General features: G+C 42.9%; 3 protein-coding genes across 5 annotated transcripts in view; 1 reads left to right on the top strand and 2 right to left on the bottom strand.

Moving 5' to 3' along the window:
- Positions 1-2,687: 2,687 nt before the first annotated feature.
- On the bottom strand, positions 2,688-10,683 carry inpp5jb (inositol polyphosphate-5-phosphatase Jb). Its single transcript, XM_063018334.1, has 12 exons — positions 10,265-10,683; positions 10,063-10,170; positions 9,739-9,847; positions 8,558-8,674; positions 6,843-7,018; positions 6,234-6,345; positions 5,645-5,754; positions 5,259-5,457; positions 4,806-4,943; positions 4,506-4,589; positions 3,335-3,439; positions 2,688-2,966 (listed from the first exon to the last, which is right to left on the bottom strand). Exons 1-12 carry the CDS (start codon positions 10,681-10,683, stop codon positions 2,688-2,690), a joined length of 1,956 nt encoding a protein of 651 aa, XP_062874404.1.
- An 8,017-nt stretch (positions 10,684-18,700) lies between these two features.
- On the top strand, positions 18,701-23,015 carry selenom (selenoprotein M). The gene is made up of 5 exons (XM_063017918.1): positions 18,701-18,895; positions 21,060-21,095; positions 21,255-21,289; positions 21,814-21,892; positions 22,505-23,015. The coding sequence occupies exons 1-5, from the start codon at positions 18,797-18,799 to the stop codon at positions 22,727-22,729; spliced, it is 474 nt and encodes a 157-aa protein (XP_062873988.1). The 5' UTR covers positions 18,701-18,796; the 3' UTR covers positions 22,730-23,015.
- Positions 23,016-23,992: 977 nt separating this feature from the next.
- smtnb (smoothelin b) overlaps positions 23,993-28,000 on the bottom strand; it is a 58,140-nt gene continuing 54,132 nt past the window's right edge. For all 3 annotated transcript variants that reach the window (XM_063017757.1, XM_063017758.1, XM_063017759.1), the window contains one exon: positions 23,993-26,545. The gene's annotated coding sequence lies outside the window, so the exon portion shown is untranslated. The remainder of the gene's footprint in view (positions 26,546-28,000) is intronic.

The following is a 28,000-nucleotide window of genomic DNA, read 5'->3' as shown; positions in this document are numbered from 1 at the left end:
GCTGCACCACCTGAGCGGCTTACGTCCAGTTTTTGCAGAATTTGAAGCTTTCCCCGTCTCCAACACCCCTGATCCAGCACACTGAGGGCTCGATAAGCAGCTCTTGAGGTAAATCAGGTGATCGGTTATTGGTGACCTTATTGGTTCACTCTCACTCACTCGCTTTATAAGCCGTTTATACTAATCAGGGTCGTGAGGGGGTGCTGGAGCCTATCCCAGCTCTCAATGGGTGCAGGGGACACAAAAAACACCCTGGACAGGGCGCCAGTTTATCACAGGGCACACACAAAGGCAATTTTAGCATCTCCACTTAACCTGACTGCATGTATTTGGAATGTGGGAGGTAACCGGAGCACCTGTAGGAAATCCACACGGACACATCGATTATCGATCGTTGCAATCAAACACATTAGACGTCGACTCGACTGCGCTACATCGCTAGATGTCTGTTATCTTACTAAGACGACGGAAGAACACGACTCACAGCGGCTAACACTGTCCTAATACGAGGAAACGGCACAGCAGGTCTACGACAAACGTTCACGTCAAGACTCGTCATAGTGACGCGTGATCTGTGTGGAAAGTAAAAAAACTAAGTATAAAAAAGACTGTATACATGAATATACACTGATCAGCCATAACATTAAAACCACCTCCTTGTTTCTACACTCACTGTCCATTTTATCAGCTCCACTTACCTTATAGAAGCACTTTGTAGTTGTACAATTACTGACTGTAGTCCATCTGTTTCTGTGCATGCTTTGTTAGCCCCCTTTCATGCTGTTCTTTAATGGTCAGGACCCCCACAGAGCAGGTATTATTTAGGTGGTGGATCATTTTCAGCACTGCAGTGACACTGACATGGTGGTGGTGTGTTAGTGTGTGTTGTGCTGGTATGACCTCACTGTCACTGCTGGACTGAGAATCGTCCACCAACCTAAAACATCCAGCCAACAGCGCCCCGTGGGCAGCGTCCTGTGACCACTGATGAAGGTCTAGAAGATGACCGACTCAAACAGCAGCAATAGATGAGCGATCGTCTCTGACTTTACATCTTCAAGGTGGACCGACTAGGTAGGAGTGTCTAATAGAGTGGACAGTGAGTGGACACGGTATTTAAAAACTCCAGCAGCACTGCTGTGTCTGATCCACTCATACCAGCACAACACACACTAACACACCACCATGTCAGTGTCTAAATAATGCCTGCTCTGTGGTGGTCCTGTGGGGGTCCTGACCATTGAAGAACAGCATGAAAGGGGGCTAACAAAGCATGCAGAGAAACTGATGGACTACAGTCAGTAATTGTAGAACTACAAAATGCTCCTATATGGTAAGTGGAGCTGATAAAATGAGTGTAGAAACAAGGAGGTGGTTTTAATGTTATGGCTGATCAGTGTATATCTAAAATATGACACACAATTACACACAATGAAATAAAGCTTTAAAGAAGCCGGAATAACGTTTTAAAAAAAGACCCCGAGAATTCCGGACACAGTTTGAGCTAGAAAACAGGATTTGTGAGACCTGGCTGATACACGCCGCCACCAAAAGCCCTATTCTCAATTGTGCGGTGGTCAGCGCAGCCGGTTTGATTGGCAAAGCGAAGCTTGGCAGTGTCTCAGAGATTCTGGATTTGTCTGGATTTGATTGAGAATGTTATTATAATTTTTATTATTATACAGTCGAGTGCAATCGTTTGCGTAAATTGGAGACCCTAATCGCATCCGTGGAGGGTAAATTCGCGGACACGCTCTCCCTCAGACGTGTGCGCCTTCTTATCCGCCCGTACCTCCATAGATTTACACCTGATATACGGTCAGTCTTGCACATGGAGAGTCACACACCGATCTCCACGTTCCTCCACTTCGGTACTAATCAGAGTCCTTACACAGCGTCGGAGGCCCCGCCCACTGTTTAGTCCTGTCCTTTTCCCACTAACAGACTATTAGTGGGCAATATTGTCTGCTAGGGGGCGCACCGCTCAGTGCGCACCGCTCAATTAGCCCCGCCCTCGACAAATCGGTTGTAAGGTTGCCAGATCTGTCGATTAGAGGTCGCTGATAATTTAAACATCGGCTTATTCAAATCTTCAAATGAACGTCTGGCAAACACTATTGCACTCGACTGTACAACTGTAATTTAAAAATAAATAAATAATATATTTAATATATAATAATAATAATAATAATAATAATATATTAATAAATATTTTAAATAATGTGTCTGTAAGAGATACTAAAGACATACCTTTGTCCAGCAAACGTAAACAATACGGCCAAAAGTATGTGGACACCCCTTCCAGTTATTAATTTACAACCCTTAAACCTTGTGACTACCCCGAGTTTGAGTCCCATTTCTGACTTTTCGGATTGCAATTGAAGGTTAAGGGCCTTGATCAAGGACCCAGTAGTGGCAACTTGGCATTGGTGGGGTTTGAACAAGCAACCTTCCGTTTACCTAATCGCTAAAGCAACACAATGCAAAGTCCATAAAGCAAACGCAACTGAACACCTTTGGGATTAGAACGTCAACTGACCTTTAATGGACTGGTGGTTGCTCAATATTACGGTCTGTCCATTAAACGTTATGCACACGGTCAAGTGTCCACATACTTTTGGCCATATGGTGTAATACAGAACCTTATGAAACAGGAAACAGACATGACAAAACCCTTAGTAAGAATCCTACGACTCTCCGCCCGTCCTCCCCGAGTCCGAAGCTCCGTCCCGATCGTCCGAGGCGTCGGCCTTCTTGATCGGGCTCCCGGCTTTGGAGCTGAAGCCCGAGTGTGACGGGGCGTCTCTGGAGCGACGTTTGCTGGACTTCGCGTCCCGGCTCTCCGTGGGCGTGGCGCTCCGGCTGCTGCTGGCGCTGCTGATGCCCGGTTTGACCTCGTCCTCGGACGTGAAGTCGGAACTGTCGGACTGACTCAGACCCGCCGCGCTGGACGACGGGAGCTGGATCTAGAGAAAATGTATTAAAAAACACAATTAATTAATTCATAGAAAAGACGACCAATCAGATCTTCACTCTGAATGGGCGGGCTTTGTTATCGATAACTTTATGAAACTAAAGTCTGCTGTGTGGGGAAAGACCGGACTAAAAAAAGTGGCCGTGGACCCTGGTTAGTAGCCCGGACACGTGTACAGAAGTGGAGGAACGCAGAGGTCAGAGCGTGACTCTACGTACGCAGGACTGACCTCACACGTAAATCCACCAAAGTACGGGCGAATAAGAGGGATCGGTGGACCACGCACGTGTCAGAGGACGAATTTGGCTACGCTAAATTGGGAGAAGTGGGGAAAACATGCATAAATAAAATACGTTTTACCTGGAACGGCTCCGTTACCCCCACAACAGAGTTCATGTTGTTGCTGTAATAACCCAGGATAAAATCTCCGGACTCCTTCGGTAACTCCTCCTCCACAAAAACAACCTGAAGGGGGCAGCATTTTAAATCCGAAATAGTTACTGATGCACTTTTAAAAAATACAAGCATGCACTATTATATACACTGTAGGGTCAAAAGTATGTGGACACCTGACCATGAGCTCATCACACATCCCATTCCAAAAGCGTGCACATTTATATGGACTCCAATAGTCTTGAAAGGCTTTGGAACTGTGTCTGTGGGAATATGTGTTTTTCTTGTGGTCTGCAACGCCCCCTGTTGACTGAGGAGAGCTGAGACTATCACGCTCCTGCAGCACGTGGACAGTCACCAGCCACATCTACACACACTACGCACTCCACAAATCGTCCATCATTGGTGCAGATGCTTGGACCAGACACCGGCAAGGAAACGCTGTCGACCCCGCACCCTCCGACACAGCCAACTGTTCCTGTTAGGACGCATAGCCAAATCATCCATTGCTGGTGCATACGCTTTACAGAGACACCGGCAAAGAAACCCTGTCGACCCTCCCACCCTCAGACACAGCCTTCCTGTTAGGAAGCATAGCCAAGGAGCGTTTCAGGATGAATCATCCGTTGCTGGTGCAGACCCTTGGACCAAACACCGGCAAAGAAACCCTGTCGACCCCCCACCCTCAGACACAGCCAACTGTTCCTGTTAGGGCGCATGGCAAAATAACATTTGGATAAAAGGCTGGAGAAAGTACATTTAAACAGTAATTCATTTAAAAATCCCAACAACACTGCTGCACCTGCTACACTCAAACCAAAAGAACACACACTACCGTGTTTTTGAGGTGTTAAGTCTCATATCTGGTCAGTGGGGGTTGCTTTTGGTTGATAAATGGGGTGGGGGGGGGGGGGGGGTGACAAATTGTACAGAGCAACAGATTAGTAACAGATTGGTAACAGTCAGTAATTGTATACTCAAAAAATTGGATCTGTATTGTAGGTGTAGCTCACACAATGATTACAAACACCTAATAAAGTGCTCGGTGAGTGGATACACCTGTAAGCAGTGCGTGTAGCTAAATAATTCAGGAGTGTCCACATACTTTTGACCCTGTGCTGATGTGTACGTGTCTTACATGGTGCTCCTGTCTCAGGTAGTCCGACTCTTCCTGTTTAGCCCAGGTGTAGCCCACGTAATCTTTATGATGTTTAAATCCCACCTGTAACGACATACAACATAAAAAACTTCAGTTCAGTGTCTGGGCTGCGCAGCTTCGGTGATCCAGGTTTGGTTACTGACTGTGTGGATACTTTGGGTCTGTCTAAAAACCTAGAGATCGATGCCAGTACTGGACGTTCACTTCTATTGACGTCTGCGAGGTCCGCGGTGGACGATCTGTGGGCGAAAAATGTCAGTCCCTTTGTGGCGAACCTACCCTGTAAAGTCCGATCCAGTCCCAGGAACTTCTGGGATAGTTGGGCGCGTGTTTGAATTTCACGACCGCGTCGGCCAACTCTGTCCATTCGTCTTCTACGATGAGCGTCACCAGAGGAACGTCCACTCTGTATGGGAACTGCAAAATATATAAATATCATGTTAAAAATTACAGCAACGGCGGTCGGGTGGTGCAGCGGTAAGGAAAAGCACGTTAGCCTGTCAGTGCTGGCATCTCGATTTCTGATTGGCTCATTTGAGAGTCGGAGTACCAAAGGAATTCCTCATAACTGCACCTATACAGAGATGGGGAATAATGGAGATCAGTGCGTGGCTCTCCGTGCACTACACGGATCTCCATATGAATCCGCCTGCATGTAGGAGGGGGTGGAGGTCTGCAGCAGTAGATTGGTAATTGGCTATGACTAAATTAAGGTAAAACACATTAAATCACCTGCAGGGTAAAGATGGAGGAGACGGGCTTGTGGTCGCTGACGCTGTACTCCATGTGACTGCGGTAGAAGTGCTGAGTGACCCTCGTGCCGCTGGTCAGGCCGGACAGCGAGCTCCGCTTGGACGCGTGGCCCGCCGGTGCCATCGGCCTCAGGCGCCAGAGGACGCGGTCGGTCCACGCCGGCTTGCGCTTTTTACCGCTGAGAGGAACAAAAGCATGTGGGTTAAAATCGGAAAGTATTCGGACACCCTGACGGGCACTTTATTGTGCTGTGGTTTCGATTTTGGACGGACAGAATGACCAAGTTTTCACATCACGTATAATATTGAAGTGAAAATGATCCAGGGTGTTGGAGAGTGTTTCGACCACACCCGTTGCTGGTGTACCTGGTGTCGTAGGTGTTCGTCCCCACGTCAAACTTGTAGGTAGGCGGGAACTTGAGAGGTCCTTCCTGGAAGCCTTCCAGAACAGTCTCGCTGTCTTTAGCCATGTTCAGCTACGGAGACACACAGGAATGAAGAAATATCTGGACACGGACAAATCTGTAATTTTTCCACATCAAAAGAATCAGATCACCGCATGACGCTACAAGCTACAAGCTCCACCTACACCAGTGGTGGGCAAACCACTGTTTAATGCAGCCCCTTGAGTATTTAAAAAATGGCCCTAAAACCGCATTCATTTCATCCACTAGATGGCGCAATCCAAACACTACCGACCCCCCCACCCTCAGACGCAGCCAACCGTTCCTCTTATGCCGCACCTGGTACACAAATACCAGAACAAAACACACTACAGTGTTATCGCCTTGTTCGTCTAATATCTAGTTAGTGGGGGTTGCTTTTGATTGGTAAATGAAGTGGGGGGGGGGGGCTGACAACAGGGGGGGGCTGGCAACAGACAGACAGAGACAACGGTCAGTAATTGTATATCTGAACATTTCATCTGTATTGTAGATGTAGCTTATTTCTGTACCTGGTCTTTTTCCCACAGCACGGACAGTTTGTTATTATCGATGGCTGCCTTCACCACCTGCATCTCCAAGTCTTCAATGCGGAAGTTCAAGTCCCCGAACCAGAAAACGACGCTGCGAATAACAAAGTCATTTTAATTGATGTGCATTGAATTTTTTTACAATAAAAAATCTATAAAACAAGTGATTGGAACAATGACGGTGAGATCAGAACAAAGCGGAGCTCTAACAGCGGTGGTGGAGCATTAAAGACTAGCGCTTTGCCAACTGTACTAACTGGAGGAAAACGTCTGAGCCAGAGGACAGTAACTGGCTACTCGATTTACTGCCTGGTTAAAACTCAACAGCCTACTAGAGAAAGAAGAGAGGAGCGCTCAGGTAGTAGCCCGGGCCCCTATACGGACAATGATTGGCACGCCCGAGTGAGGGAGGGCCGTGGGGATTCCTTATAACGGCCTTATAATACAGTATATCGGACTCTCCGTGCGCGATACGGATGTCCATATGAACCATATGAAGTGCTCAACTACTGCACACGTGTCTAAGGGGATTGTGAGGAAATGCATTAAAAAAAAAACCAGATCGTGTGTGTGTGTGTGTGTGTGACTCACTCATGATCCAGGACTCCCATGGCGGCCTGACCTTCAAACTGTTGCTGCTGCAGAATGCTCTCGAAATCCTCCATGCGCTTCTCCGTGTTCTCCATGTGCGCCGGCAGGTGGCAGTTCAGGAAACACACGGCGTGGCCGAACACGGTCATACGGGCACTCACGCCCCCTTTATTTCCCTAAAAAATGTAAATAAAAGAGTGCACGTAAGAAAGATTAAATATGATAACAGATTTATAGAGGTGGGAATCTATAGTGTACAGTATGAATATGATGTCTGAACCCAAAGTGGGTGTGTTCTGTAATGCATGTTTTGTGATATTAATAATAATGAGTACGTTTTTGAACGAAGAGGATATAAGTGTGTGTTTAAGACACAATACGAGCGTGTTCCAGTGTAAAATTTTAGTTCATTACAGCTGATGAATATTTCATAAGTTCTCGATGTGAGTCCTGAGGGAAACGTTCACTCTGGATGCCACATCTGAACCATTCATTCACTGTCTGTTGTGGTGGGACTGAATCCACTAGGCGATATGCAGGAAACACCCCCGACAGGTCGCCGATCCATCACGCACACTCACACACTACTGGGAGGAAACAGGAGCAGAACCCAGGCCCTTCTTGCTGTGAGGAAACAGCGCTATGCCACCACTACGCCAAAGCCCAAAATGTCTTGCCCAAAACAAATGAAGCATTATTCTGAAACACCCAGGACAGGGCGCCAGTCAATCACAGAACACACACTCACACATCTAAGGGCAATTTTTTGTAGCTCCATTTAACCTGACTGCACGTCTTCGGACTGTGGGACGAAACCCACACAGACATGGGCAGAACATGCAAACTCCCCGGACCCGGACCGCTCCACCTGAGAATGGAACCCAAGACCTGTCATGAGTGAGTCAAACAATGATCCCCATCATGAATGGTACCACCAGAGGGCTGATGTGGTGTAATAGTAAGAGCCTTGGCACATCAGTGCACCCTTAATGCCGGTCCCAAGCCCGGATAAATAAGAGGTTTGCGTCGAACATGCGAACAAACGATCTGATCTAGATCATTATGTTGGTACAACCATCCTGTCAGATGAAGCCCCGCACCTCCAAGGTCAAAATATTTGAACCCAATTGCAAAAAATTAAATCCTATAGAACAATAACGCGTCTAAAGTGCCACAAACAATAAAAACCATTAAAACAGCTCCCTCAACAGTACTTTATCACTACCATCAGTTTCTAAATTAAGAAACACTTATCTTGTACATTTAACAGACTGTTGTAAGGTCACGTTTCAGCTTTTGCTGTTTACTGAATGAACTAAATGTTTATCCTGGAATCGACCCTAATTTTTACATTTGTTTACTGATGTTTGCTTGATGTCTGATCCCTTGGGTGGGTTGCGAGCCAAAAAAAGGGTCGCAGAGAAAAAACATAATTAAATAAACTAATTTTAACAGGCACATAAACAGGAAATGAACTTGTACATGAGCGACCCCTTGTGGACGCTTTATGTTACATCTTGTAAACCACAGTGAGACCAGATTACCACCAATTGTATTAATTAAATCTATTTTGTTTGTGTTGCCTGGTTTGCTAAACCCTGTACTACAGGACTTCAGTATTACATACGTTACTGTAGTTCTGGTGTAATAATAATGACTAATAAACAACATGCAGTACTGGATGGGATTACGGTAGGTTTGTATGGTAGACATACCCAGATTCCACCTAACCCGGTACGTGTGTTTTCGGTCTGTACCCCTCTGATAAAAGGCAGGTGGTAGTACTTCGCAAATACCAGGAGCAACACGCCCTGCATTCTCTGAGACGTCACCTGTAGATAAAAATACAATATATTAAACATACATGTGATACCTGCACTGATACTATTAAACTGACTTTTTGGTTTGACGTGTGCATCTGATCGAGCGCCGGTCACGTGGGGTTCTTTTCCTTCCCACTGCAACAGCGCCTCCTGCTGTCTGGTCCAGGTGTCTGCACGAGTGGTGGAGAAACACTTAGGATGTAGCGTGTCACTCCTGATGCTGTATGGCATTTAGTGAAAATTCACCGCCACCGAGAGAGCGGGTGCTGGTGTGCAGCCCTCGACCAGTGTGGGGGTGGTGCAAGCCATGAAGTGGGAAGGACTTCCTCTGGCTATCATGCATCACGTTCCAGAATGAGAAGGATCACTCGTGAGTGAAAGTAGTTCCATCAAAGCTTTCAATTTGCATTTTGCTGGAAGGCTTGGTGCAGCTCGTTTGCATGACACACATACACACACGGCCAGAGATAAATATAGACTCTTATAGAGGAAGTGATATGCAAACATCACAAAGGTGAGACAGGTAAGAGTATGGGGCGGGCGGGGCGAGAGAGAGTTTTTGTAGGCAGTTGTAGCCTAATGGTTAAGATACTGAACTAGTAATCAAAAGGTCACTGGTTTAAGCCCCACCAATGCCAGGTTGCTGCTGTTGGGCCCTTGAGCAAGGCCCTTAATGTTCAATTGCTCAGACTGTATACTGTTCATAGTACTGTAAGTTTCTTTTCCAGACATTTAACACTATATGTCCAAAAACATGTGGACACCCATGTCTCGGTCGCCCAACATCCTGTCTGCGGTTTGTGGCTCGTCCCTCCTCAGACCGCTGTAGACGGGTACTCACTACTGCTCCCTGTGACACCACTTGCTGTTTTGCTCCTAACAAGGAATTGAGTACGAGGTGCTACCATCAGTCCAACATTTAATAGATCGCTGACCATCGCATGGACAACTGTTACAAAGTACGAATAGCTGTGTATGTTTTTTATGTGGTCCTAATGTTTTGGCTGATCAGTGTGTGTGTGTGTGTGTGTGTGTGTGTGTGTGTGTGTGTGTGTGTGCGTGTGTGTGCTGACCAGGACGTATCCAAAGCGGCTGAGCGTGTCCATGCAGACCTCGCTCCACTGGTCAGTAAAAAGGACGTCCTTCAGCCGTTTATTGATCATGGAGTTCACCTCCTGTAACCTGGGAAACAAACAACATGGATTATATATACGTCTTAAATCATATGTACACTACATGGTCAAAAGTATATGGACATTCCAGAACCATAAATGAGCGTTATATAGTCAGGACAGGGTCCACTTTTTTTGGGACGGCCTTTTGAGCGAGACTCCATGGAGGCCTGCGTACATTTCCCATACACTTCCCAAAACAGCAGGAGGGGGGGAGTTACTTACCCTATAACATACATGTCTGTATTTCCGTCGCCTATGTTCAGCCCCAGAAGGGAAGTGATGTCGTCCGGGGGCACGGCTGAGCCAACGTTCCACGTGATGATGTGCACCCTGTCGGCAAAGCAAGCGACAAGCTGTTTAATATTTATTTATTTATTTATTTATTAGGATTTTACAAATAAACATCATGTTTTAAACACTTTACCTGAAATCCTCGGCACCCTGCGGCTCAGTGTCGGCGGTTCCGGCTACAGACAGCGCCCTCTGTGGGTAAGCGCTGGGATCTGCAGGCGGTGAATTGTAGGACGGCGCCTGAGGAAGCGAAGCTGTCCTGACCGCCATGTGGCTCCTCGGCCCGGCCACTGCGGGCGGTCCGTATGATCTGGGTTTGCCGAGGGTGCTGGGAGCGGGAGGCTCCGGGTCATCAGGCTTTGATAAGTCGAACGATTCCTCTACCTGGGGGGTCCTCAGGGGCCTTTTCGGCCTGTCTGCAGCTTTTGGTGAGGCGGCGGAGGCAGATTCTGCGCTCACAGGGGCGGGGAGGAGGGCGGAGTCCTGCGCTGGGGCTCCGGGTTGTGCTGATGATGCAGGATCGTCGGGATTCGTCTGGGTTCTCGGATCCATTTTTGTCTGCAGACGAAATAACGGGAATAAAACGTAAATAGAGGCAGACAGCAATGATGTGCAAATCATTTTTCTTTCATGCTGTATTGTGCAGGCAGGCCAGACTAACACCTGCACAACACCTGACAATTTTCTTCAGCTGAATGAAAGCAAGTCAGAGGTTATCGTTTTTGGGGGTCCTCATCACATCAATAGTGTCTCCAATAACCTTGGTCACTTGTCTACATGTGTCAAAACATCTGTGAGAAATCTTGGTGTTATCTTTGACTCTGACCTCCGATTTGATAAACAAATCAACTCTGTGGTAAGGAATAGCTTCTTCCAGCTCAGAAATATTGCGAAGATTAAGCCTTTTCTCTGCTATTCTGACCTGGAAAAAGTTATTCATGCATTCATTTCTGCAAGAATTGACTACTGTAATTCTCTGTATATTGGGATTAGTCAGTCTCTGTTGCGGCGCTTGCAGGTAGTCCAGAATGCAGCAGCAAGGTTACTGACTAATACCAAGAAAAGAAACCATATTACACCCGTCCTTGCCTCACTACATTGGCTGCCTGTTCAGCACAGGATTCATTTTAAAGTGCTTTTATTTGTTTTTAAAGCGCTTAATGGTCAAGCCCCGGCTTATCTCAGTGGTATGCTTTCTCCCGCAACCGCACAGCGATCTTTAAGATCAGCCACTCAGAATTTGTTGACTGTTCCTAGGGCTCGTTTGAAGCTAAAAGGTGATCGTGCATTTGCAGTTTATTTTCCGAGGCTATGGAACACTCTACCTCCTAATATTCGACAAGTACCTTCGGCCGCTGTTTTTAAATCACTCCTAAAAACATACCTTTATAAGCTGGCATTTGAACAGTGAGGAGCTGTGTTAATTTTAATTGTTTAGTCTATTTGTATTTGTTTTATTTTGTCTCTTACTCTGTATTTTTATTTGGTTTTTACTTTTTTAATATAATGTTGTGTTATGTATGCTTATTCGATGTACAGCACTTTGGTCAACGTAAGTTGTTTTAAGAGTGCTTTATAAATAAAATTTACTTACTTACTTACTTACTGCTGTTACTTACATTTGTAGATACAGTGGTGAGCTGCGTTTGCTCACAATGGTTTTCCGATGTATTTTAGAAGCGTGTACGTTTTTTTAATGCCGTGCTGTCTGAAGAATCAAACACTGGTGTTTGTTTTGAAGCTGCCCTTTATGCTCTGAGAATTCTCTGGATTTACTAAATCTTTCAATAATATTATGAACAGTAGATGGTGAAATTCCTAAATTGCATCAATTTTGCCGTTAAGAACGTTGTTCTTCAACTGTTGGACTATTCGCTTGATACTTGCTTGTAAATGACGGGATTCTGAACCACCAGAGTTCGAATCTCAGCTATGCTACCGGTCGGCTGGGCGCCCCCAGCGTGCATGACAGGCAGTGAATCAGAAGGGGTCGGTGGACTGGGCACATAGAATATTTAGAATGCTAAAGATACAGTGTGTTCTATGCGCTGTTTACAGCTTACTGTGTTCCGCTTTTACTTGCACGGTATTCTTTGTACAGTCCCAATTTAATGTTATTAACCTGTTAGTAACGTGTCTGCTTAAAACACCTGAACTCGACAGTTAGAAGGGGTGTCCACATACTTTTGACCAAAGCGTACCTAATAAGTGTATTTTCTCCGTATGTAAATGTACAACTGACGAACCTGTTCCTGTTCCTTGTTTTTGTTTATACACCCCAGTGATGGTCGCAGCCTCTCAGGTTTCTCTTTGTTTGCAAACTTGGTGGCTTCGCCTAGATTTCGCTGACCTGCACGACCTTATTATTAAGCCTGACTTTGGACTATGCTAGTTCTGGCGAAGTGCTAATTCATTACAGAAACCCGGGCTCGGTACGGACATACCAACACTGCAGATTTACGTCTAGCTGAGTTTACTTGAAGAATGTGGTGAAAACTCCTATAGCTCCTACAGCACCGGCGCATTAGTATTTACTTCTGCAGTAGAGCGTTTCATCAACGTCAGCTCACACTTAAAATATCACTCCGGAAACACTTAACCCAGTAAGACCCCAGATATACAGTATATTAATATATGTTATAGGTATATAATTTCTTTTATATAATCGATTTATTACACCTGTTAGAAATTGTTGTGTTTGAATTATTAGGGGGGTCCCAACACTCTTGCCCATACTGGGTATAAACGCATGTTGCATGCTTTCCTGTTTTGGCAGGTGGGCGTGGCATGTCCACCCATGACGAACTCAAAGACTAAATAACTGTGTTTAACGGCCCTATACAGGAACGAGACGTTCCAAATACCAGCCTCAAGGGTGAGGTTCTGGTCTTTGACCCTTTGGTTAACTCCTCTAGTTAACACACACCAACACTCACACACACACACACATAAACACACCGGGTCCAAGCAGAAGGACCTCAGAACGACCTTCAGGAAATTTCCTTGTCCACTTATTTCCCTGTACACTTATTCTAAATCTAATAGCTGCATTACGTTCCAAAAAAGGTAGTCAAGGCAGGCAGGCCAGACTAACACCTGTACTCTTCTATTACAAATCCACACTGTTCTACCACTTGCAGAATGCAGCTTGTAAAATCTTTGTAGTAAAATCTTTACTTACATTTGCACATGCACATCCAGTGGTAAACTGGCTGAACATTTGCATACAACTGTTTTCAACAGCCCAATACCAGCCTTAAGGGTGAGGTTCTGGTCTTTGACCCTTTGGCACATACATAAAAAGCTTCTAGTTTTTACACACCAACACTCACACACACAAACACACCGAGTCCAGGCAGAACGACCTTCAGGAAATTTCCGTTTCTACTATTTTAATAGCGGAACCAAAAGACCCTGATTGTTTTATATTTTTATTCTCTCTCTGGGAACTGAATGCTTTTGTGTTTGTGTTTTTCTGTTGTCCATACGCCCTGATGCCTTGTGCACTCAAGCCGACAGGCACTTGTGAATGTTTAAGCCCTGAGATAGCCGGCTGTGTGATAATTACTGGTGTAGTGATTCGGTGGTGGGACTGAGCATTGTGATTAGGAAAGCTAAAATAGCTACACTGGTATTCGCTCCTTATAATAACGGGTCTAGAGAATCACTGGGACGCGTGTAAGTCGACGTCTTTTGAAAAGCATACTGACTAAAAATAGTGGTAAAGTTAAAAAATACTATAGACAAAAGTATTGGGACATTGCTTCTATCTATTAAATTATCTCTTTAATTAATGTGCTTTAGCCACAACAATTGCTAATAGGTGTAATAAATAAATGATATAACTAGCAACAGTCTAGGGAAGGACTTTTCCAGTTCCAGCATGACTGAAAAGCTCACTCCTGACCTCAGCCCCACTGAACAGCTTTGGAATTAACCGGAACATCAACTGAGGCTTTCTTGACCATCGTAAGTGCCCAGTCAATTTGCTGCTGCTGCCCCATAAGGTCGGATCTTCTGGACTATTTTTTATATTATGAGCAGCTCCTTTTTATATAGTTTATATAGTTTAACTTCTTTGCAAATCTCTGGGTGGTGTGTTTATATCTCACATCACAGCGGAAGCAGATAAAGGCTGGCTATTGAGTCTCAATGGGTTATTCATGTCGTGACCCAACTTTAGGTCCTACAGACTAGCAGCAGTAGGATAAGATCAGCAGTATTATGAAGAGGTTGAATAACTGAGGTTGATTTTTTTTGTTTATTTGCTGCATTATTTGATTAATAAAGGTGTCATTTGAACGCTTAGAGTTATAAATCCTTACTCTCATTGGGGGATGTATTTCTGATTGCAGTTGTTTATAGAACTACTTAATCAGGGTAAAAATGTATAGCTAGATGTTACCAGTGTTGGCATGTGATCATAAACAGGTCCCCAATATCAGTCTGGTCTTGCATAACATGAAAGCTTATAAAGAGCAAACAGTATGTAAATGCTATAACGTCCCTACTGCTGGACAACTGGATCAAAACTGGATTAAACTCCGCTGGACAGGCAGTGATGAACAATCGGACCTTTATAATTACAGAGTGAGAGGTCTAATAAACTATAAGGCCAAAAATTTGGGCCCCCTTAACAAATGTCATATATATATTATTCCATATACATAAGTGTTTGCTATATATTTCCAATTTTGCTTGCCATAATACATGCTTAAAACGTGCAGCCAATGGGTGGGGCAGTGAGGTGGGTGGTTGAGTTAATGTCGTGGAGGGGCCCCCCCTGCCATGGGCCCCAGTGCACCTGCCGCACCTGCCCCCCTGTCCCCCCTGTAGTTAAGCCACTGGACAGTATACAATCTAAGCAATTGAGGGTTAAGGGCCTTGCTAAAGGGCCCAACAGTGGAAACCTAGCAGCGGTGAGGCTTGAACCGGCAACCTTCTGATTACTGGTCCTGTACCTTAACACCTAGGCTACAACTGTCCCTATGATATGTCCCTATATGCTATGTCCCTATATGCTATGTCCCTATATGCTATGTCCCTATATGCTATGTCCCTATACATGTCCCTACATGATATGTCCCTTTGTGCCTATATGATATGTCCCTATATGCTATGTCCCTACATGATATGTCTCTATATGCTATGTCCCTCCATGATATGTCCCTCCATGATATGTCCCTTTGTGCCTATATGATATGTCCTTATATTTGTCTCTATATGCTATGTCCTTATATGATATGTCCCTATATGCTATGTCCCTACATGATATGTCCCTATATGCTATGTCCCTACATGATATGTCCCTATATGCTATGTTTCTATATATGTCCCTACATGATATGTCCCTATATGATATGTCCCGACATGATATGTCCCTTTGTGCCTATATGATATGTCTCTATATGCTATGTCCTTATATATGTCTCTATATGCTATGTCCCAACATGATATGTCCCTACATGATATGTCTCTATATGCTATGTCCCTATATGATATGTCCCTACATGATATGTCCCTACATGATCTGTCTCTATATGATATGTCCCTATATGATCTGTCTCTATATGCTATGTCCTTATATATGTCTCTATATGCTATGTCCTTATATATGTCTCTATATGCTATGTCCTTATATGATATGTCCCTATATGCTATGTCCCTACATGATATGTCCCTACATGATATGTCTCTATATGCTATGTCCCTATATGATATGTCCCTACATGATATGTCCCTATATGATCTGTCTCTATATGATATGTCCCTATATGATCTGTCTCTATATGCTATGTCCCTATATGATCTGTCTCTATATGATATGTCCCTATATGATCTGTCTCTATATGATATGTCCCTATATGATCTGTCTCTATATGATATGTCCCTATATGATCTGTCTCTATATGATATGTCCCTATATGATATGTCCCTATATGATATGTCCCTATATGATATGTCCCTATATGCTTCCAACATTGCAGCAACAGTCTAGGGAAGGACCTTTCCAGTTTCAGCTTTGGAATGAACTGGAACATCAATCCAGGGAAGTCATTTAAAATAAAACTATAGACTATAGTCTATTTTTAATGGTCGCAGACAAATAAAAGCACTAATTAATCAGTATTAATCGCGATGGCTTCGTTCTTACCGGTGCCCACGATCAAGACGGAACGCCAGCCGGTGCAGAACGATTTCCTTAACTGTGACGGGCGGCTTGTTTAGTCAGGCTGGTATCTGCAGACGAACATACAGCCGCGCTGAAGAGGAAAGGTGAACGAACCTCCTCCGAATTATGAAGACATTTTTATCCACGGAAGATCCGCCGCGTCGCCGGCCAGACGCGTGAACGCTGCGGTGGATGTGAACGCGCTCGGCACCGCGCAGCTGGAAAAGAAAGTCCTTCACCGTGCGGAAGGAACCGTGCCAGTGTCTTCACTCCGCTTCCTCATTTGATGCTAATTTCGACCGAGCAGCCCTGAGCTTCAGCTTTTTCTCCGAGATCCTATCAACACAGACGTCACACCGCCTGCGTCACATGGTACCAACCTCAGATTCCACGGGCACACGCAGGAAACCCAACATGACATTCCGAAGGATGCTACATGATGGACCGCGCCTTGTATCTGCACCCCAAACCCTATTCACCTTAACCTTGAAGAGGGTGACAGGCGCCCCTATGTTCTTCTCACCCTGCTGCCACATTGCACCAAAATGTACTGTTTTTTGGGGATTTTTTTAAATGCTGGAGCAGCTTTTTGGTTTACATCCCTTCCCTTTTTGAACGTGTATTTTGTCCTATAGATGGCAGCTTATGTTGGTTAAATACATATAGACACCCATTATGGTTCACATTACATTTCCATTTTTGGCATTTAGCGGACGCTTGTATCCAAAGCGACTTACAGTACTGTTACAGTAAACAGTCTAAGTAATTGAGGGTTAAGGGTCTTGCTCAAGGGCCCAACAGTGGCAGGGCTTTAACCAGCAACCTTCTGATTAATGAACCAGTACCTTAACCATTAGGCTACAGCTGCCCCGGTGCGTTCATGGGTGTCCAGATTATCAGAACTTTTGGCATTATGCTGGCCTTTCACCTGTGAAAAGAAAAAAAAAAAAAAGAGTTACTAATTATTCCACAAACTTATTAGTATTATAATGTCCCTGTCCCATCTTTTTTTGCAACGTATTGCAGGCATCAAATAAGAAATAAGCATACAGGTACATACTGGTGCTGTTTTCTATTAAACAGCTGTAATCACTGCAATCACTGCTGTCTGTTTTTAATTTACATTTGCATTTATTAGCCGTTTTTATTTGTATTTAATGAAGACAGATGCTAAAAAATAATTGCATTTGAAAGGCAAAGAGCTGCTTTAGTAGTCAGACGTGTAATATTGCTGAACTGTTTACTTTTTTGTTGTTGTTAGATGTTTTGTGTTAGATGTAGAATATACATCAGCAGGGTTAACTTGTCAACATGACATCAACACTATAAGGGATCCAGCTTTCATAAGACAAAAAAATAGCTTTCCAACTCTCTAATGCCAAGAGTGATAAGGTTTCTCGTTATTGGTACAGCAACCGCGACTTTAACTGTGTTCGAGGTGGCAGCATCAGTGGTGGAGGAACACATCAGGTATAGCGTGACTCTCTGTGAGAATCCACCGGTTTGTACAAGCAGTACAGGAACTGTAATAGTAAATTGGGCGGCACAGTGGTGTAAGAGGTAGCGTTGTCGCCTTACAGCAAAAAGAGCCCGGGTTCCAATCCCCGGCTGGACGTTTAGGGTCCTTTCTGTGTGGAGGTTGGATGTTCTCTTTCTGGTTTTGTCTGGACGCTCCGGTTTCCTCTCACAAGTCCAAAGACATGTAGTCAGGTGTCTGTGTCTGCCCTGTGATGGACTGGCGACCTGTCTGGGGTGATTCCTGCCTTTCATTCCCCAGTTTGGAGAAAATGAGATGTTGGGCATGTGATGAGGGAGTTGTTATCTAGGCTAATTTTGAGTAAAACTGTAACACTGCATTAATGAGGTGGGTCTGGTTCATTATTATTTGTCTAAATAAAGCCTTAAGAATTGTTGACGCACTTTATAGAATATTTTAGAGAATATTATAACCGTGCTTCGAGTAAAATGGGTTATTTTTGGTGTTATTTTGTTAAGTAGGTACTCTGTCGCCATCTAGACGCCATGTTTGTATGACAAACAGCCCTAAATACAACAGCATTGACATTTCTCTTATTAGGGCAGAATAATACCGTGTATTTTCAAATGACTGACTATTTCCACACACAGAAGCACATTTATAATAAACGCGATATTATGTGTTCATAAAAATATATAAATTATAATAATAAACAACATAAATAATCATGCAGCAGCAGGTCTGCGGAGTTAAATTGCGCATGCGCGGGGAGAAAAACTGTTGGCTCTGGTTCCTCCTTTCTTCCTTTAATGACATACTAGCGCACTAGCTAGTGTGTAAAAGTAGTGCGCATCTGGCCGCCTCACACACTGTTTAGTGCACTAGTAGGCGAGTATGGATGTAGCCATGGAGAGACGCTTTTACGTGGCACAATCCGGACGTGACATCTCAGTCGGGGGGATTTTTACTACTCAGTCGTCGGCTCGATCGGACGGATCGGACCTCACGACCGCGACATGTGGTCCATGATCTGGGTCGCGGTTCTGCCCTCCATCCTCCTGGCGTATGAAATTGACTGGAAGAAGCTGGATGGTCTGGCCAGAGCAAAAGTGGAAGTGAGTGACAACCTTTCATATAAATACATTCAATTATACTTTAATTCATCTGATTTATAACCTGTAGATTCATTTAATGTGGAAATGAATGAAAATGTTCAATATTTAGTGTCTCTGGTTTTATTTTACTATAATTGTATGGGATTATTATTTTTTTATTCCTAATGCTAATATGTGATCCATATACATTTTCCACAAAGCTTTGTGTTTCTCCAGATACATCTGTACATCTCTTACATTCAGCAACACGAATAAAGAATCACATTATTCATTTTTCTTCTTTTATATCTGATACATTTGAATTAAATTGTTTAAACAGCGATGATTAAATGATCAGGGTTGCCAGATTTAAATCATAAAATGAAACCAGAGTCAGCCAGGTCCTATACATCATCATCATACATCATCATCATCATCATCATCTAATCCAGTGTACAAGAAAATAAATAATAACAACAATAATTAAAATTAATAATAATAATAATAATAATAACTTTATTAGTAATAACAATAATACTAATAACCTTAATAATAACAATAATGATAATAATAACAAACTTAACTATAATACCAACATCAATAATAAAAAAAATTATAACCTCAAATATAATAATAATAATAACCTTAATAATACCAAAAACAATAATAACCTTAACAATAATAATAACAATAATACTAATAACCTTAATAATAATAATAATAACAATAAACTTAATAATAATAATAATAAACTTAATAATAATAACAATAAACTTAACTATAATAACATAATAACAACATAATAATAACAATAATACTAATAATCTCAACTATAATAATAATAATAATCTCAAATATAATAATAATAACAATAATAACGATAATAACAACAACAATAATAATAACAACAATAATAATAACGATAATAACAATAATAATAATAACAATAATAACAACAATAATTATAATAACCTTAACAATAATAATAACAACCTTAACTATAATAACAACATTAATAATAACAATAATACTAGTAACCTTAACTATAATAATAATAACAACAACAATAATAATGATAGTTGTCTTGCAGCTCACTCAGTCACAAGCATTTAGCAGGTGGAAGTTTCTCCACCAGAGGGAGCTGTTAGCACTATTTTATCATAAAGTTATTCACATCAGTGAAAGTGTCTACTAATAATCTTAACAATAGTAATAACTAAAATACTAATAACCTTAACTATTATAATGAATAATGAATGTTACACTTGATGTTTTATTTCATGTCAGAAGGGGAGCTCAGGAAACACAAAACCACTTCTTTAAAAGTCAAAACAAAGATGTTACAGCTAGATCACATTACAGGAACAACCTGCATTTGCATGTCTGACCTGGTTTCCTTTGCAAATTGCTCGGTAGGAAGTGCAGATCAAATCCGCCATAAAACCAGGCCATTGTCTGGACTTCAGGGAGACAAACCCAAGCGGTTCTCACTGCCCTATAGTAGTAGTAGTAGTAGTAGTAGTAGTAGTAGTAGTAGTAGAACTTTATTGTCACTATAAATTGCAACAGGTACAATTACAGCGAAATTAGCCATCAACCCGTCCAGAACATTCAATATGACACGATGGGGAGACAGGACAGGAAGACAGGTTTTTAAGAAATAAGAAATAATGAACACATAGGGATAGTAGGAGATAAAAAAAACAACAGCAACCAGATTGTGTTCCCGTAAGGAGCACACTATGGTAACACGAAAAAAAAAAAACCCTTTCAGCACACAAGCACATATAAACATAGCATAACATAATCACACAACCAGCCAGGGTTAGGGATAAAAGTAACCACTACGGGAGGCAGCCATCTGGCAATTCGCAGCCATAACAGCGCGCGCTACAGACCCGTCCTACCATAGTGGTGGGATTAAGCTAAGAGTGGAGACGTTGGTTTGGGTTAGGAAAAAGTTCTGTTCAGTCCTTCATTCCTTCAGTAAGAAAAGTCTGTGCAAAGTTCGCGATAATATGGCTGCAGCTCTTCCTGCCAGAATGAAAAACAGTCTGTGGAGGGGGGGTAGGTACTTCAGCAGATCCTCTGGGGGAGTTTGTTATCGTCAATATATACACTACATGGCCAAAAGTATTTTGATGTGACCATGAGTTTCATGTTGTATTTTGTATTTGTATTTTAGAGCTGTGGAGGATGACAGTTGAACAGGTTGAGGGAGGTAAGAACTGTGTCCATATCATTATGAATTTGCCATTTCTGGTTTCGACTGGCTGAACACGTGCTTCCTTCAGCGCATGCAGCTTAACTCTTGAGACAGCGACACTGTTTTTGTTGTCTGTTGGTATGATGTTTGTTTTTTTCCCCTCTCTGTTCTCAGGTCAAGGCCTTTGTGACCCAGGACATCCCTCTTTAGTATCCTTAACCAAACACTGACAGCATTAAAGTGACTTATTATTATAGTGTATAAGGCCAAAAATATGTGGACACCCTTCCTAAATCTTAGAGCTCTGACCTCGGCTTGAATAAATGGCAGGAAGGGCGGCTTCACAAAGGGTTGCCAAGAATTGTGGCGTTTCAGCTGCTCCAGTATCTGGCCCGCATAGCAGCACGGTTTTTATGCCTGTTTTAGCCGCCCCCCTATTAGCCAATCATGTCCTTGCAGACACCCAGCTGGCTGATAGCACCGCTGATATTCGAACCCTGGATCCCCAGATCTCATCTGTAGTGGTTAGCGTACTTTACCACAGTTGCTTTCCAGGACAGAGGGGCGTGTAGGTGCAGCAACCGTTTGCTCCATGTTGGTGCCATGACATGAGAAATAAAACAGACCAGTAGGTGGAGTGGTTCATTTAAATTGCATTATTTCCTCTCCAGGAGTTTTTGCATTTCATTTCTGAAACGTAGGGGAGTTTGTCCTTGACCGCTCCGTTCCTCAGCCATAACTTAGTGATGAAGCACATCCCTGGAGCCGACCCGGAGCTGGTGCTCCTGAACCACTACTATGAGGAGCTGGACGTAAGTGCAGAAGTTACATTATTACAAAACCTGGTTGTGTGAATATATAGTATTAAAATCCACTGGGGTCAGAACATGTGTAGGTGAGTATAGAGTATGGAAAGCCACTGGGGTCAGAACATGTGTCGGTAAGTATAGAGTATAAAAAGCCACTGGGGTCAGAACATGTGTAGGTGAGTATAGAATATGGAAAGCCACTGAGGTCAGAACCTGGTTGTATGAATATAGAGTATGGAAAGCCACTGAGGTCAGAACCTGGTTGTATGAATATAGAGTATGGAAAGACACTAAGGTCAAAACCTGGTTGTGTGAGTATACAAAATATGGAAAGCCACTGGGGTCAGAACCTGGGTGTGTGAGTATACAAGATATGGAAAGCCAGAATCTGGTTGTATGAATCTGAAATATGGAATGTCACTAAGGATCAGAACTGAGACTATAAAGTATGGAAAGCCACTGGGGTAAAAACCTGGTTGTGTGAATACAGAAAATAGAAAGCCACTGGTGTCAGAACCTAGGTGTGAGTTTAAAGAGTATGGGAAGCCACTAGGGTCAGAATATGAGTGTTTCAGTAATTAATGTTATTTCACCTTTTTATCTGGTCTCTTTCAGCGCGTCCCGTTATCCGACATGACTCGCACAGACATCAACGAACTCCTGGCCGAGCTGGGCTTTTATAAAAAAGCTCGATCCGAAGACGAAGTCCCGGAGGAGTTTCGATTCTCACCAGCCAAGGACAGTCCCTTCAGAGAGCACCAGACCGCCGGAACGGCCGCGGACACCGACCCGACAGGAGAATCCCGACCTGAGAAAGACTCGCCGCACAACGATTTATAGTCCAGATACAAACGAAACTGCTCATGTCTGCCTCAGTCTGCGTTCTAATGCATGTACACAAACCTGCTGTCTGTGCTGCGTCGTTGAGCTCAAATGAAACCACTGGCTTCACGATTGGCTGAACGGAACCCTGGTCCTGCCCACATGGGAACTAAATGATGCCCCAAACTGTAAAATCATCTGATTGGTTGGGGGTTGATGATCTGCGTTCTTAAGGGCGTAAATCAGGGTGTTCGTTAATCAATCAAAAAAAATTCATTGAAAAAAATAAATCATTCTGATGTGAATAAAAGCGCTGAATTGTTTTTATTCTAGGCTACATAATAATACACAACATGACCAAAAGTATTTGGACACCTGACCATGAGCTTGGCAGACATCCCATAGAGTGATCCTTTCAGCTAGAACAACAACCGCTCCTCTGAGAAGGCTTCTCACAAGACTTTGAAGTACTGTATGTCTGTGGGAATTTGTGCCCATTCGGACAATAGAGCATTTGTATGGCTGGGCACAGACGTTGGTCAAGAAAGCCTCTGATCACATTTCAGTTCATCCCAAGTATAATGGATTGTGAGAATATGGTAAACCAGTGGGGTCAGAACCTGGTAGTGTGACTACATAGAGTATGGAGAGCCACAGGGGTTGGAACATGGTGATTATATAGAGAATGGAAAGCCACTAGGGTCAACACCTGGGCGTGCTAGTACAGAGTATAGAGAGCCACTGGGGTCAAAACATGGTTAAGTGAGTATATAATATGGAAAGCCACTAGGATCAGAACCTGGGTAGGTAAGTATAGCGTGTGGAAAGCCCTGGGGTCAAACCCTGGGTGTGTAAGTATAGTATGGAAAGCCACTACAGTCAAAATGTGGGTGTGTTAGTGTATGTATGTATATATATAAAAGAGTATAAAAAGCTACTGGGGTCAGAACATGGGTGGGTGAGTACAGAATATGGATAGCCACTAGGGTCAAACCTTGAGTAGGTAAGTGTAGAGTATGGAAAGCCACAGGGGTCAGAACACGGTAGTGAGTACATAGAGTATGGAAAGTCACAGGGGTCAAAACATTATATGGGTATTCAGATTTTGGAAAGCTACTGGGGTCAGAACCTGGGTATGTTAGTACAGAGTATGAAAAGCCCTGGGGTCAGAAGCCAAGTGGTTGAGTATACAGTATGGAAAGCCACTGAGGTCAAAACCTGAGTGTGTGAGTGTACAGAGTGGAAAGCCACTGGGGCCAAAAGTAAATACAAGACACTTGATTTTTTCAAGAGTTTTAATAATCACTTTAAAACACTTTGCCATGTACAGAAGTGCAGCGTGGGTAATATTCTTCAGTGCAGCTCCATAAAGGACAACCGTGGTAGCCATGGTATGACGAGAAAAATAAAATCCCTTGATGGGAACACTAAGAAACATTAGAATGACCACATGGCCAAAAGTATTTGGACACCTGACCACAAGCATCGTAATAGCGCCCGTCCTGTTGGGCCACACAAGCTTCCGCTCTTCTGAAAAGGTGAGTCCTTCCTGACTGACCTTATTTATTTAGAGTATTAATCATAACCAACACTTACAAATACGATTTACGGCCAAAAGTATTTGGACACCTGGTCATAATCTTGCTGGACGTCTTCTTTAAAAAACACCATTAAAATAGACTGACCTATGTGATCGTTTCAGCTAGAACAGCAGCCCCTTTTTGAGGAGGCTTCTCACAAGACTTTGAAGTACGTCTGTGGGAATTTGTGCCCATTCAGTCAAAAGATGACGGCGTCTGTACGGTTCAAATACAAATGGTTTCAGAGCTGGTCAGTAGGGCTGAGGTCAGGGCACTGTGCAGGCCACTGGAGTTCCTTTATACTGAGATTTTCTTCATGTATTTATTGAGTTTGCTTTGTGCACAGATGCAGTCACTCTGCAGTAACAGTTTAGGAAAGGTCCTTTCCTGTCCAGCATAAAGTGAAGCATGAAGTCTGATAATTTCCTTTAAATAATTGGTTCATCACATCTGTTAGGAATTGTGGCTGAAACACATGAATTAAAAAATAGATGTGGTGTCCCAGTACATTTGTCCTTATAGTGTATGAACTATTATTTAGCTGCTGATAGGTCGTTAGTAAATAGGTGACATAAGAGGAATAGTAGAAATATATATTTTAAAAAAGCAACATGACAGGATGATAAAATTCGAGGTGTTTTTATACTAATTCTGTTCTGATGGGTCGTTAACAGTAATACAGAGTACTGGCACGTTATAGAAACTAAAACCATAATAAAGCCTCGAGATACTATTAAATAAAATCGTCCGTCAATAGTTACAAACTAACGTCAAATTCAAATATATATATATATATATATTTATATAATATAAACAACCTTAATCTGAATAGAAGTGAATGACAAAGTGTCAGAGCTTCATTTAAAACAACAGAAATGAAAAACAATACTGGATCTTGGTTATGGCTGAGACGTCTTCACGTCTTCATCAAGTGTCGTGTGTTCTGCACGGAAAAATACACAAAAACAAATAATAATAATAAACACATCTAACCGAGTTACATGATGTGACCGAGGAGTCGTTTGTGCTTTTTGAGAAAAAAGCAGTTCATGAACAAAACGGTTCAGTAAAAACCTAATAAAATGAAAAATGAAATTCACAACCGTGACGTGAAGCATAAACAATAAAAACAGGGACGTGTGACGTCTGTACGTGTGACCGAACGTTTGCTGATGCGGTTCCTCACCTCACAGTCTTAACATCGTGCTACAGAGTTTGAAATCATGCTGTAGCGTCTGGTTAGAATCACTCGGCGGAAAACGCATTAAGGTACTGGTTTAAGATTCAGTCTGGGGCGCACTGGTGAGACCCGGGTTCTAATTTTAGCTGTGTCAGTGGTCTGATCTAGGGCTTTACAGACACAAGTGACTGTATGGAAAGCCACTGGGGTCAAAACATGGTTGTGTGAGTACACAGTATGGAAAGCCACTGGTTCAGAACCTGGGTGGGAAGTATAACACATGGAAAACCCTGTATTTAAGGGAGTTTAAACACATTGGCGAAGGTAAACGTGACATAATTTGGTAGATATTTTGATATTTGGGACACACAAGCTCCATATACGTCCAAAAGTTGTGTGGACACCTGAGCACAAACTTGTTGGACAAGCATAAATATGGATCTGCCTTCCTCTCCTTTCTCCATTTTTGTAATGCGTCCAGCATTTATTTATTCCAAATGTGTGTAGGAGTTGTGGTCAGGACCACGGAGATGGAAGCGATTCATTGTTTTTTCAATGTGTGTGGATTATTCAGCCTAACTATGATTAAACAGGGTGTCCACATATTTTTGGCTATATGTCGCCGAACATCCAGGTAGTCACCTCCTGACACTTTGATGCAGTGCATGCTGGGATAAAGACGTAGTACCGTAGAGGGTTAGAAGCTTTATAAAACTGGACATAAGAAAATGGTCATGATTCTACATGTGATATGAGCTCATGAGCGTAACGGTGTAAATGTTTCGGTGTCCCAAAACCAGCGTGGTTTAGTTAAGCGTCCCAACCTGAAGAACACAGTATAAAGAGAAGCGGACCGGGAAACAGTTCTAGCACAGCATTGTGGGAGAAAAAAAGCCTTCAGGAGGTGCTTAGATACGTCCTCAGAAATCCGAGTGTGCTCGACACGCCATCTCGTATCTGCGCAGGTGATTGACCAGCGACTGCACGTAGGTGAAGACGCACTTGGAGTCGGGTTTCTTCCCCATTATCATCATGTCCTCCACTTCCAACAGGGGCATGCAGTTCGCAAAGGCTCTGAAAGAGAGACGATGTGGAGGTGAGGAACAGGGGGAGGACGCAGACGCACAATCGACTCTTTTACCCAATCAACTCTTCAACACAATCGACTCTTTAACTCAACTGACTTTTACCCAATCGACTCTTTAACACAATCGACTCTTTTACCCAATCGACTCTTTAACACAATCGACTCTTTAACACAATCGACTCTTTAACACAATTGACTCTTTAACACATTCGACTCTTATACACAATCGACTTTTACCCAATTAACTCGTTAACACAATCGACTCTTCAACACAACTGACTCTTCAACACAACTGACTCTTCAACACAACTGACTCTTCAACACAACTGACTCTTTTACCCAATAACTCTTTTACACAACTGACTTTTACACAATCAACTCTTTAACACAACTGACTCTTCAACACAACTGACTCTTCAACACAACTGACTCTTCAACACAACTGACTCTTTTACCCAATAACTCTTTTACACAACTGACTCTTTTACACAATCAACTCTTTAACACAACTGACTCTTCAACACAACTGACTCTTTTACCCAATAACTCTTTTACACAACTGACTCTTTTACACAATCAACTCTTTAACACAACTGACTCTTTTACACAACTGACTCTTTTACACAATCGACTCTTTTACACAATTGACTCTTTAACACAACTGACTTTTACCCAATCGACTCTTTAACACAATCGACTATTCAACACTATCGACTCTTTAACACAACTGACTCTTTTACCCAATCGACTCTTTAACACAACTGACTTTTACCCAATCGACTCTTTAACACAATCGACTCTTTAACACAACTGACTCATTTACACAATCGACTCTAACACAACTGACTCTTTTACACAATCGACTCTTTAACACAACTGACTCTTTTACACAACTGACTCTTTTACACAACTGACTCTTTTACACAATCGACTCTAACACAAATGACTCTTTTACACAATCGACCCTTTAACACAATTGACTCTTTCACACAATCGACTCTTTTACCCAATCGACTCTAACACAATTGAGTCTTTTACACAATTGAGTCTTTTACACAATCAACTCTAACACAATTGAGTCTTTTACACAATTGAGTCTTTTACACAATCAACTCTAACACAATTGAGTCTTTTACACAATCAACTCTTCAACACAATTGGCTCTTTAACACAATTGACTCTTTTACATAATCACCTCTAACACATATTCACATAGTCATATTGAATTACTAGATCACATTTCACCTCTACTGCTGCAGACCTTCCACTCCTGACCGAGGAGAGCGGTGACTGACGCACGCCCCCTGCAACACGTGTGCAGCGGTGATAACCGACTTTCCCTACGAGATTAAATTTGTTTCTGTAAATATGTGCCGATTCTGAATTTGATGCCTAAACAGGAGCAGGTTAATGACCGTGTTCAAGTCCCGTTTGTCCCCACA

This window comes from Trichomycterus rosablanca, chromosome 21, assembly GCF_030014385.1.
Source record: "Trichomycterus rosablanca isolate fTriRos1 chromosome 21, fTriRos1.hap1, whole genome shotgun sequence".
Taxonomy (NCBI): domain Eukaryota; kingdom Metazoa; phylum Chordata; class Actinopteri; order Siluriformes; family Trichomycteridae; genus Trichomycterus; species Trichomycterus rosablanca.
Note: the sequence above shows the minus strand (reverse complement) of the source record. Positions and strands in the feature narration are given on the sequence as shown.